General features: G+C 37.9%; 1 protein-coding gene across 1 annotated transcript in view; it reads right to left on the bottom strand.

The window, feature by feature from the left end:
• LOC124175102 (sodium-dependent neutral amino acid transporter B(0)AT3) overlaps nucleotides 1-12849 on the bottom strand; it is a 554844-nt gene that overhangs the window by 255285 nt on the left and 286710 nt on the right. The window contains exon 9 of the mRNA XM_046555003.1: nucleotides 151-312. Within this exon, the coding sequence (XP_046410959.1) occupies nucleotides 151-312 (162 nt within the window). The remainder of the gene's footprint in view (nucleotides 1-150; nucleotides 313-12849) is intronic.

Here is a 12849-nt window from a genome sequence, read left to right as displayed (position 1 = left end):
ACCAGAATATCAAACTTTTTTTCTTGCGGTTGGATTACAACAAATTTGAATGTTCCTCTTAATTTTTTATAGACTAATAGATCATGGGAACCGTTAAATTAAGATATAACTCAAATCCACTGACATCAATCAATCTTACTACCAACTCACCTTTCCAGATGATGCGATGCCCTTGATCATACACATGTAGACTAGAATCCAGGCAACCACAAGTGCTAGTGCTATTTTCCAGTTGAAAACTTCTGGCGAATTTATATCCTCCGATATCATCAGCGTGGTACGGTACCAAAAATACTGCGTTGGCCCACTCATCTAAACAATATAGAAATTGCTACATAGTACATAGTACATAGTTTTTAATGCGGTGACATTAAACTAGTGGTATGTTTACAATGGTGTTATGAAACTCTCCGTTTGACTGTTTTCCAATATTGTAGCAAAAGTGATATTATTCAAACACTGAGGCCTGTAAAAGAATTTTACAACACATTCGGTCTTACAAAGGTTTGCAACATTTTATTGTATTGTGGAAACACTTATTCAAGGGAAGAGGAGAGATATTCATTTTTTTGGGTTACAAAAACTGATTTTCGTTTACAGAATATATTTCATGCTCTCAAGAATACGTGTTACAGTTTTCAACTTTAAATTCGTGGAACTAATATAATCATAGGGCAAGAACCAACTCAGGGCTTATAGGTGTAGGGTAAGTTAGGGTAATATGAACATGTAGGACATGTTGGCAGTCCTAGGGATTCATATTTTTTATGGAAACAAAATAGGTAACATTGCCCCAGACTTTCGTGTTAGAAAATATTTGTTGTGTTCCTGGGCTGCCGTCTGTGTCAAGAGCTTAAGGACGCCAAGAAACATGAGTGTGCATTCTTGATGGGAAATTTGATAACTAGTTCTACTGAACTTTATTTATGAGTGCTGTCCATTGATGACTTATAGATATATAATTACATCATTTTACTCCGGTGGTCATCGGGTAATTATTGACATGAAATAATTCTTTTGGATCATATATCGGTTAGGTTTAATCTATAATATTCTATTCCATATTTTCGAATACAAGTTGCGAAAGTTTTCAACACTATATGACAAAAGTGTGTTCGTCAACGACTTAAGTAACTCCTACGCGTTTCCTAACCCTTTAATGTATCATTTGAATGCTTTGAGAAGAGCAAAAATTCATCGTCGTAACGTCAGTATTTTCCCAGTGAATAGGATATGAGAGTTCTGAGACATAAAATGGCTGCGTACCGAACAGGTCGCCCTGATTCCTGCCATACCGACGGTCGGTATGTTACCCGTTAGGGGGTTGGCTTAACCTACGATAGTGTTACTGACGGGAACGTTATCATATATGGCGCCACCTGTGTTCTACTCGATTTAACTGACAGACTGTTTAATAATGAGATTTATGTGTTATCAGATAAGCATCCATTTTAAATTTTTTGTAGTCGGATAAGCAGACATTTTAAATTCTTACCGTTAGATGGCAGATAATTTACCGAAGAAATTATTACCGATAAGAGCAATAACATTGTTGGCGCCACCAGTCGCTGTTTTACCAATCGGGTCTGTTGTGCGCCCAATATCCACCGCAAGGTGATGTTACCTCCGGCCTTATCGACAGCTGGTGTGACTAGGCAGAAGTGTTGCCGTAGATTTGTCACATGTGGCGCCCCCCAACCTTTTATCGATCAATCGATGTTATATCGATCGACTCTGCATTGTTTCAAATGCTTGCCGTGTTACGTCGGTGAATGTGGTTGGAATTTTTTTATTTTTAATTAGAATTACTCCTGAGCGATAGAAGAAACCTGGTTTGGCTTCACTTTTATGTACTAAGACAATTGGAATTGGGATTGAGGATTGAATAACGTTGAGTTTATTAGTGATGTCAAGTATATATTAATTGCAAGAAGTCGAGATAGAGGTAAGAATGAAGTGTGTTGTACGAAACTATTTGGGAGCTTTAGCTCTGAGGTTCTTGAGAGTTAGAATACGAATGAATCTCGAGACAAAAAACGTACGGATGCAGGAGAAATGTGAAGATGCTGAAGGAAGGGAATAGAATTAGATGAGCAAGCGCGATAGTGAATGGAGTGAGACTAGATAGAGATAAGACGACAGGACAGAGACCACGATATTTATATGAGAACTGTGGGAGAGTAAGCGGGTATGAAAAATAGAGAGAGCTGGTATGCTGGACGTAACTGCGGCAAGATGGCTATTTTTTTCATGTGGTGGGTGAAGTAGAACGTTTCAAAAAATAACGGTTGGATGTTTGGAGTAAATGTTTTTTTATTTATGAGCAATTACATTCTGTTTTCAGCTTGTAGGCAATGATAAAGATAGATCATCTTATTTCAAATTGAACAAAACATCTTACATATATTTTCTTTATTTACGTGATAATAATTAAACATCTTATTCCAAAATTGACCGTGCCACTGAATGGGCTGTACTCGACAATAAGATCGTGCAAGATCATTCAACAGACTGCTGTATTTGCAAGAAATTCCACGCTTGCTTCAAATTTTAATCGAATATGCAACGGTCCGGTTTTCAACGATTCATTCTATTTCGAGCAATCGATAACGATGAGAAGAGCTTGATTTATAAATTCACGCTTCGATAGCAAAGGTTCAGCTCCTTTGCTATAGGAGGCCATTTGAAACCGGATATACATATCATAGAGAATGGCGTACCGATTATTGGATATATGAAAATTCGAATTGCTGTAGGAATAACACTGCGGGTTGAGGAAGAGTTCTACATCTCTGATTCGGCAATGATCAAATTCACTGGCATTTTTTTGTGGACCATTTCTCCTTGCAGTTTGAAATCCCACAACAACATATCTCGTATTCTCCAGCTGTGTCAATGTCTTGACCGCTCATACATGTCGCGTCGTTGACGGGAGCATCGGATATACGTACGTTTTCCAAGAACAAAAACTCATAGATATAGCCGGATCCTTGGCAATGTAGTTAAGTAGCTGGATTTACAGTTTATTGGCCAGTTTGATATAAGGCAGCAACCGGCAATCGGTATTCTCCATACTATATTGCTGGCCCGGACTCAAGGATGAGAAACCCTTTATAACGCTGGTGATACTAACATTTTTATACCTATCAATCTCCACACTGTACAACTCGTAGCTAACTTCCTCAAATAAATTACAAACAGCCATACTGATCGATTTTGTAGTCACCAATGCAGTCACATCATCATCCATTGTAATTTTTCCATGAATGTGCAGAGAGCTTTTACCAGGCAGTAGGCACAAGTCTTGATGTTGAAGAACAAGACGGATTTCATCGTTGTCCTGGAAGGTAGACGATGCAAACAGCTGATGAGCATGAGTCTCAGAGTGTGCGATCGATTCGTCGGATGCCACCGGTTTCTGTATCGTTATTATTTCTTCCATGGTGACACGCACCAGATGTAGCGAACACGAATTCTTATTTTCCAAAATTTCCACGTAATCGAAGACCTGGGCTCTCGAGAAACCGAATGCTCAGAGGTGTCAGTTTCGTAGGCGGTGTGAAACGTTGTCAGAGGTGTCGGGCGACTGATGATTTTTGACCATGACGTTTCAGTTTTATAAGTTTTGCCCGACATTTTTGTATCAAGGTCGTTGCCTAGCTGGAAAGCGCGGGCTACTCCGCTTCCCGTGTTAACCGTGGCGAGAGAGAGAGAGTAAAGAAGCAAGTGAAACGGAGCAGCCGAGCTGTCGCCGGAGTGGGGCGGGTGACACGGGCTAGCCTCTTCCGCCCCTCACGGGCATTCGGTTTCAAATATTTTCAAACAGCCCAGTGTGTTGCGCTCGGCACGACGCAGCACCTGATGAATAATAGAAAAAAAATAGACTCCTTTCAGATTCCACTTGAAAAATTTACTAGTAATGCAGAATTCAATAAGGAACCCGAAATTAATTTTTTATAATTCAAAAACTTGTCATTAATGAGGTAAAAATCGTCAAAGATTTGAATTGTTTATAAAAATTAGGATTTTCAATAATGTTCAACATTACATTTTTTTTATGAAAGCTTATTCGTTCACCTTCCGAACGCACTGTAAATGATGTCTTCACGTCGAATAGAACCGGATATATGCGCGCTCCTTTTACATCAACATTGAATGATTGTCTTGTAACTTTCGAAAACAAACATAATTCGGACGAATACCAAAATGCGTATTGATTCTTTTTACCTTTATTTCACGTGAAAAAAAGTATGAAAAGTTTGACAAAATACGAGGTCATTTTTTGATTGACGTGACGTAGAATTCCCCGTACGTATGTTGATATAGATATACATTCTTAATATTTCAACGAAAATTATATTCACCGGCGTCCGTATTTCTACACAATGCGATCACGTCACTGGTAATAGTCTAATAGCCGGTATTCATAGTCAGGTTCGATTTGCAGGACTGTCTTGAGTCAGCTCAAAGCATAGCTTGATCGGCAGAGAGCTGCTCCTAATACAGTCTCGAAAATAATACGTAACTATGAATACCGGCCACACGGGGTCACAGGTCATTTTAAATTGAAAATTGCAACGAATAGCTGTTAGCAAATTCATGATATAACAACGAAAATGTCATCAATCTCCCAGGTCCCAGCACGTGGTGGTCGCTATCAAACAGAGATCCACCTAACCCGTCCCTACCTCCCAACCATGATCGGGTTTGCACCAAACAAATACAGAATGATAAAAAATAATATAAAATGATAAAAGTGAAATAGAACTCGTCGAAACTTGATAAACATAATCACGAAATCTGTATGAGAAGGATTTCATAGAAATTAAATTGAAACAGTATAAGTGAAACATGACAGTAATCTTGATAGAGAAAATTAATGTCATAACAAGGCATCGAGCATTGTATACATTATATGGCTAAATAAATTCTACAGAAAGCGCAAACTATAGAAAGTGGTACGTCACGAGTGCAGGTCACAGATAGTAATGAAAAAATAGGCTATAGAATATTTACATAAAATATAGGTATACACGCAGTTTGCTCAGACTGCAGAAAGTATTCCTGGAATGAATAATCAGATATATAATTATAACGATATGACTAGCAAATTCTTGGCATAGTAATACACAAAACTAACTAAACATAAATCACAGAAGTATTGCACGTAAGCTATATACTGTAACCATTTAAAACGATTTTTCGCGAGGGTTAAACGAAGAAATGAGATAATTGGTTACCCTACGGCGCAGTCACTAACCTGAATAATTAGATATAGTGAGATGAGAAAAGGGAAAGATATGATTGTTGGGCGCCAGACGCACATGCGTCAGAAAATAGATAATTAGAGAAAAAGATAAAGGTGAAGGTAAAGGTAATAGGTAAAGGTAAGGTCAGGTTCTACGACGGTTTTGCACAGGTTGCTCAGTATAGACAAGATGATGGTAGAGGGAAGGGGTTGAATCCAATAGATAAAATAAGAAACAGGTGAAGCAGAAATATTATCGAATATATTGATTAAGAAGCGATAAATTTTGATAACAAGCAAATAACTAAAGAGATTGAGATACTATTAAGACAAATGCGATAATTAACAATATTTACAGCCAGAGAAAAGTTGAGCGAGAGATTTAACAAATAACAGAGCAGTTTCAGAATAAGCGGGAAATATGCGTCGGCTCGCGATACTATGATTTGAGGTAATGATTAACACGGTATTATAATGAATAGGCCGAACAGAAAAAGGTATACGGTACTTAAATTAAGCATTGATCACGTCAACCATAAAATATGAAAAGCGATTATAAGAACCACGCGGAATACAGAAATTGTAATAGTTATCACATTACCAGAATTGTCAGAAATGTAACAGAGACAGGGAATTACGAATTACGAGGTAAATTCAAGGAAACAGGTCAAGTAGAAAATTATTATAAAATATGGATACAAACAGATAATACGTAGTCTCTAGTTTGCGGTAAGTGCGAGAAAAAAGAACGGTAATATTCGGTACGATAAAAGATAACTTCGGGATTAAGACAAATAGTATTCAAGAGAATTAATATGCGACATGCGACAAACCAAAGAGACTACAGACAACTACGATCAGCGATATTAGCGAAGAAAATAATGAAAAAGATGTTATGCGATACGGCACAATACTCCAATGTCAAATGAACGACGAGCGGGACCCCGCGGCGATGTAACATTGCTCACGCGGTACACTCACTAAGATAAATCAATCAAAGGTAATAGGTAAAGAGACAGTTATGAAATAATCAAAGAAAGTATAGCGAAACAGTAATGCTCAATAACTAAGATAAGAATTGATCATTTAACAGAACACGCTGCTATACAGCGATATTAGACATTTAGATATTCTAGAAGAGAACGATAAAAAAATAACGCGATAGTCAATAACATTGCGTAAGTAATAGTTAACCAGTCGCGAAGTTACTTGCTATAAGAAACAGAAAGGGACAAGATAAGAGATAATAGAGAATAAGGTAGGAGCCCAGGTGGCTCACGCAGAACAACTGCAAGATAAAGAGAAAGAGAGAGATAAAGATACGATATATTGCAAGTAATCTCGTGGCTTCACAAAATAGAAAAGGAACCTCACTTTCGTAAAAAGAAGATAGAGACGGCACCGAAGATGCGGTAACAAAAGCGAGAAACTGAATCTACGATATAAGAGATACAAAAGATACAAGAGATAGTAATAGCGGTACGATATAGCGATAGCACGTCTTCTTAGAGTGAAAGCTGAACGTGGAGTGTCGAGACGAGCGATGATCCTGATTTTCACCGTGCTGCTGTCACGTGATTTTTCCCCAAATTTGCGATATTCTAATTGGACTAGCAGGTCGCGTAGGTCTGGTCTACGGATAGGCGGCGATAATCCCTCGCCGCTTGTTTTTCTTCTCCCTCGACGACAGGTATCGAGGTATCGGGACGTCGGAAGGTGGTCAGAGATGTTTTTCCTCAGCTGTGCGGTATCGTTGGTGAGAGGGGAGGTCGTACCGCTCATGTGTTGCGATATTGAGGTGTGCGACAATATTCCGTCACCGATATCTTGGACTTACGACCGACTGTACCCCACTCCTTGCTTTACTGGTACTCCCCGTTGTAGCTATTTCGTCGACGCCGCATCCCGGCCCTCGGTCATTGAAGCCGTCATGCCGGAACGATCTGGTGGTGATGGCCCTCAACCCGGATCTCCACACTATATCCACCAGATCCACGTGGTCAGCATAGTCTAGCCTATTCCACGCCGCAGTCCTTCGATAGGGCGGTTCGTGAAGAGAAAACCGTCCTCTATTTGATAGACAACGACTTAGTAGGTGTCATGGTCGGTTCAGCTCCAGGCTGATACGTATCGTCGACGGGAGGCTTTGTTGTGTGTTTGACGCACAGCCCTGTACGCCGTCTGGCGATGCATCCGAGCGGTAGAAGCATTAATTCGCGGTTCGGCTCCCGGCCGATAAGTCTCAAATAGTTGTAGGTACTGTTTGTGCATCACGCACGACCCTGTTCGACAACTAGATAGGCATCTATCGGGAGTGGTTTCAGCGGTATTAGTTCGTCTGTAGTCGGTGGTGGTCGGTGTCAAGCTGGTACGTGACTCCTGTCAGACAGTGTCCTGGTGTCTCGAAGCGGAGGTCTCGTAGATGGTTCTCGTAGAGCGTTACAGAATTAGAAAATAGAATAAAATTAGCTTAATAGAGAGAATTCAACTTAAAGATAATTAGTCGTTCATTTTTGGAGTATTGGCCTCAGACGTGCTTTTGTTATTTTCAGCGATATTCGTACCTAGGGAAGTGCGATAGTTAAACAAAGTGACGGGGTATGAAATACCACGTCACAATACATACAAAGCTATTGTATTTATGTACATATGTACATATATTCATATTACAGTTTTTTGTCGTCTGTCGGTCGTGAATTTACTGTTTCTTATGCGCGGCCTTCTGGGCTTCGATAATATGAGCGTGTTCGCGGATTGAGAGTTGTCGGGCGCGTCTAGAATCTACGATCTCGGGCAACAAACAAAAGTGAAAGAAATCTGCTAACTTGTTCTCTATTTTTTCGGTCCAAAATTCATCGTCACGTTTTATTTTATCAAAAATCAATCCCTTCGGCGTCCAAACTATAAAATAGCACCATTTCTTATTCGTAATGTGTAGAAGACCTTGGACCTGATACATGTAATTATGAGAAAGCTCTAACTTGGCTTTTCCACCGATTATTTTTGTCTAAAATATTTATTCTGTATCCCAAAAATCTATTGAGCGAGCGTAGCAAGCGAGCAAAATTTTCAAATGTTCAAGCGAAATCCCGCAAAAAGTACTGATATCCCCAAAAAGCACCTCTGGTGCAAAAACCTTTCGCCAATTATATTAATGTGACAGCCACCCACAAAACAGCCACCTACAAAACTGTCATCAAGTCAGATACTACTCCCAAGTATAAGTTATTTAGAAACTAATGATTACAAAAAAAAAACCTGAAATGAAAATTTTACTGAGAGAAAAAAAATTTTTACTGATAAAAAAAAAATTGGAGGTAGTGGTACTTAGCGGGCCTTTTTAAAACGAGCACAAGAAAATACAAGTCGAGCTATACAAATGTTATGATGGCAATATAAACATGGGCCTGCCAAGTACCGCGTGCTCCAATTTTTTTTTTTTCAACAAATTTTTTTTTTTTTTTTTCTTCAATTTCAAATTTGATTTCGATTTTTTTTTGTCGTCATTAGTTATAGTATATTAAAATCATCATTAGTATATTTAGTATATTTAAACCAGCAATTTACATCGTATACATACTTGACTTAAGACTAATAGTCCCAAGGACAATAATATATACCCTGCAGAGACATTTGGCATGTCTGTGCGCAGGACTGGCGAAAGTAGATAAAGAAAAAAATTACAAAATAGTTATTTAAGATATAACTAAGAAGGTTTATCAATAATAATAATAATAATATAATAAAATATAATGCGAATATAAAATAAAATGATCATTTTTGTTGTAGTTTTTCGGTGCTTGAGTAGTTTCTTTGTGATATTTGGTAGCTTTTTATTTGCCTCTTTATATTTTTTCTACTACATTCTAATATTTTCAGCTCATGCGTGAGTCCGTTATAGCTCTTTATTCCCTGAATCACATGATTTTTAAAGCCTATGGTTTTGGAGGTCTTTGGTATAGCAATGGTTTTGTTTCTAGTATTGCTCCCCGATTGGGTGTATTTGGTTTTCAAGTCGTCATAATGATATAGCAGTGACTCCAATGTGTAAGTCTCGCGGATGTTTAGAGGTTCCGTCAAATCAGCATTATTTCGTGCAATTATCTTCCATAGTCTGTGCTGGACCCTCTCAAGAGAGTCCATTACATTTCCGTATGCTCCACCCCATGCTATTATACCGTAGTGAGCTACACTTCCAAAAAGTTCATGGTACATCATTACCAGAATTTTTTTTATGAGCGAAATGCGATAGTCTCCAGAAAACGTAGAGCAAATATCTGGTTTTTTTAATAATGTGCTCTATTTGAAAATTCCACCTGAGATGACTATCAAAGATAACCCCTAAGTACTTTGTACTCTGTACTCTCCTTATTTCCATACCGTTAATGGTAATTGTGAACTCTGTCGGAATGCTGACTTGATAAGCCCCAAAAGGGATGAACACAGTTTTTTCTACATTTCAAGTTAATTTGTTATGTTTGAGCCAGTCTCCAATTTTATCTAAATAATTCACCATTTTGAGTCTTGCTTGCTCCCAAGTTGAGTCGGTGCTAATTATCGAAGTATCATCAGCAAAAGAAACAATACATCCTTGTGGCAATTCATCGAAAATATCATTTATGTATATAACAAAAAGCAGTGGCCCTAAAATTGAACCTTGCGGCACTCCCATTTCAACCTTTGTTTCTTTGCTTTTGGTGCTATTTAAATTTACAACCTGCGTTCTATCTGTCAGATAGCTTTTGATAATGTCTAATGCCTTTCTCCTAATACCGTATCTGTATAATTTCCTAAACAAAATTTCAAAGTTTACGGTGTCGAAAGCCTTTGCCAAATCCAGGAAAGTGACAATGGTGGCATTCGTTTTGTCTATATTTTGTTAGAGTGTATTAGTGACGAAAGCCAGCGCATCTTTTGTGCCCTTGCCTTGTCTAAAACCGTATTGCATGCTAGCGATCAATTCATTTTCCTTGATGAAGTTGGAAAGTCTTTTGTGCAACAACTTTTCGAAAACCTTGGCAATATTAGACAGAAGTGAGATTGGTCTATAGTTTTGCACAAGATGTTTATCCCCAGCCTTATGTATGGGGATGATTTCAGCTTTTTTGAGTGCTTTCGGCCAGACAGAATGCAGGATACACAAGTTAAAAATGTGCTCCAGCGGTTGGCTTATGAACCAGGATATGTGTTGCAAAACAGTAATTTTTATGCAATCTACGCCCCCTGCCTTAGGCTTCAGGGCATGGATGGTGTTGAAAATTTCTCCACAACTTGTGGGTTTTATATAAGCTGTTTTCGAGTTGTATTTAGGCATTCTGATCTGATTTTCTGGTGCTACTATTTTTTTTGCAAGGGATGTTCCCACCGTACTGAAAAAATTGTTGAAACTATTTGCCATTTCTTTTTCTGACCCTACTTTTACCCCATTTACATTCAAAAAATCAAAATTATTCTTTCGTTTCTTACTACCATTTATTTTTGCATTGATGAATTTCCATAGTTTTTTATTGTCCCCCAATTTAGCGTACAGCTCTTGGTTGTCGTGAGAGTTCTTAGCAGTTTGTATAATTTTTTTCAACCTTTTTTCATAATTTGTATATTGCAATTTCAAATCTATATTCTCTGGTTCGTCTTTCCATAATTTATATAGTTTCATTTTGTTTTGAGTAGATTGTATTATTGCTGGAGTGATCCAACTTATTCTAGGTTTTAGTTTATTTCTCTTTTTTTTGAAACTAGATTCTCGAATGACTGTTTGAATTAACGAAATCAAATGGTAAGTAGCCGTATTTGGATCAGGGATGTTCATTATTTCACGCCAATCTGTCTTTTCACAAGTGAGCTTCAACTTTTTATAGTTAATATATTCGGTTTCCCTGCTTTCTTCCTGAACTTCCTCGTTCCCGAGTTGCAAGAGCAGAGGATAGTGGTCTGGGTATGGGGTAGTTAGTTTTAGAGATCTCATGAACGTCTTTTCGGTTTTGACGAAAATATTATCAATACATGACCCCTTATTTGGATCACAGCTACTGGGCTTTGTTATTTTGTTGAAGCATGGCGTATACCCATTTTCTAAATAATTGTTCAGGTAATTTTCTGTGTCTATGTCATCCAATTTTAGAATGTCAATATTAAAATCACCTAGGATTATGTGATTTTTATTTTTTGCATGCATTTTTGAAAATTGTTTCATTACATTAACAAAAAAACTTTTGTCACAGTCGTGACATCTATATATACCCGATACCTTGAGCTTTCTTTTGTTCACTACTATTGTAGTTGTTATTATTTTTAAATTTCCAAACACTTCTACCATACTTTCCTGCTGTAGCTCTGTTTTTACGTACATAACCACTCCATCTGAATTGTTTATCAGACCATAGTTATAGTACAAGTTATACCCTTTCAGGTTATTACTATCAACATGTGGTAAATTCCAAGACTCCGTGCAAACTATTATATCAGGCTTGGTCTTGACACTCTCAACAAAAGTCTCTAATAGTTCTAAATTGCATTTCAAGCTTCTTATGTTCAATAATAAAAATATGATGTTATTTTTATTTCTAAGGCATTTGTTGAGTGTGTATAAATCAGGAATTTCTTCTTCTAATGTTGTGCCTGTGTATTCTTCACCATTCGTTTCATCTTCTGTTGTGTGATAGTCCCCGCCGGGGACAAAATTTCCTTCTGCTACGCTACTTTTGATATTTACGTTGCCCGCGCCTTCTGGTGACGTATCACTGCTAGTGAAGCTGCTCGGCTCGCCCTCTTGTGTTTGTCTGGTCCTATGTTGTCAATATATCTCGGAATATCGGGTTTAGTTGGGTAATCTGTGGTTCCAATATACTTCGAGATCTTATATCTCAAATATTCGCATTTACTGGTGTCTGTCGCCATGTGGTTGACGTCACAATGTTTTGAGTATTTAGAGTTCCCGTAAACACAGTTCGTACACTTCACAGTTTCCTGGTCACATGCGCTAAATGTATGGTTTCCTGCACATTTCAAGCAAACTTCAAGTTCGCATTTTCTCCAGCTATGTCCGTACCTTCCGCCTTTTATGCACGGTTTCATGTTGAGATCATCATAAGCCCTACAGCACTGGTGTCCCACATAGATCTTATAATTGTTCTTCCTGATGAGAGTGTAGATTTCAGCCGTAACCTCAATTATTGCCGTTTTCTGTGTGTTTTTTGTTTTGTATGTGTCCAGAACAGTGAATTTTGTTTCAAGCGTACTAAAATTCCTCTCGTTGATGTCAAATTCTAGATCTTCCTTGTTCATGCAATTTTCGATACCCACCAGTTTCATTCTTGGGTTTTTTAGCTTGTCTTGTTCAATTTCGAAGTTTGTTCCAATTTTTTCTATCAAAATATCTTGCATTTCTTGTGTATGCTTTTTAAATTGGCATTTAATAATGGTAGTGCCGTCTTTTTTATTGAAAACTCGTTTCACTGGTAAGGCTGTTTCTTCACAAATAGTTTGAACAACTGTGTCGTAGGTTTGTCCATTCTTGTCTGATTGTATGGCTTTTATTATGATGTCAGGTACTTGTTGATTTATACTTGTTTTTTCAGTGAGTATGCTTGCGTATGATTTTC

The sequence above is a fragment of the Neodiprion fabricii genome, chromosome 2, assembly GCF_021155785.1.
Source record: "Neodiprion fabricii isolate iyNeoFabr1 chromosome 2, iyNeoFabr1.1, whole genome shotgun sequence".
Classification (NCBI taxonomy): domain Eukaryota; kingdom Metazoa; phylum Arthropoda; class Insecta; order Hymenoptera; family Diprionidae; genus Neodiprion; species Neodiprion fabricii.
The sequence above is the reverse complement of the archived record's forward strand: the minus strand, read 5'-3'. Positions and strand labels throughout refer to the sequence as shown.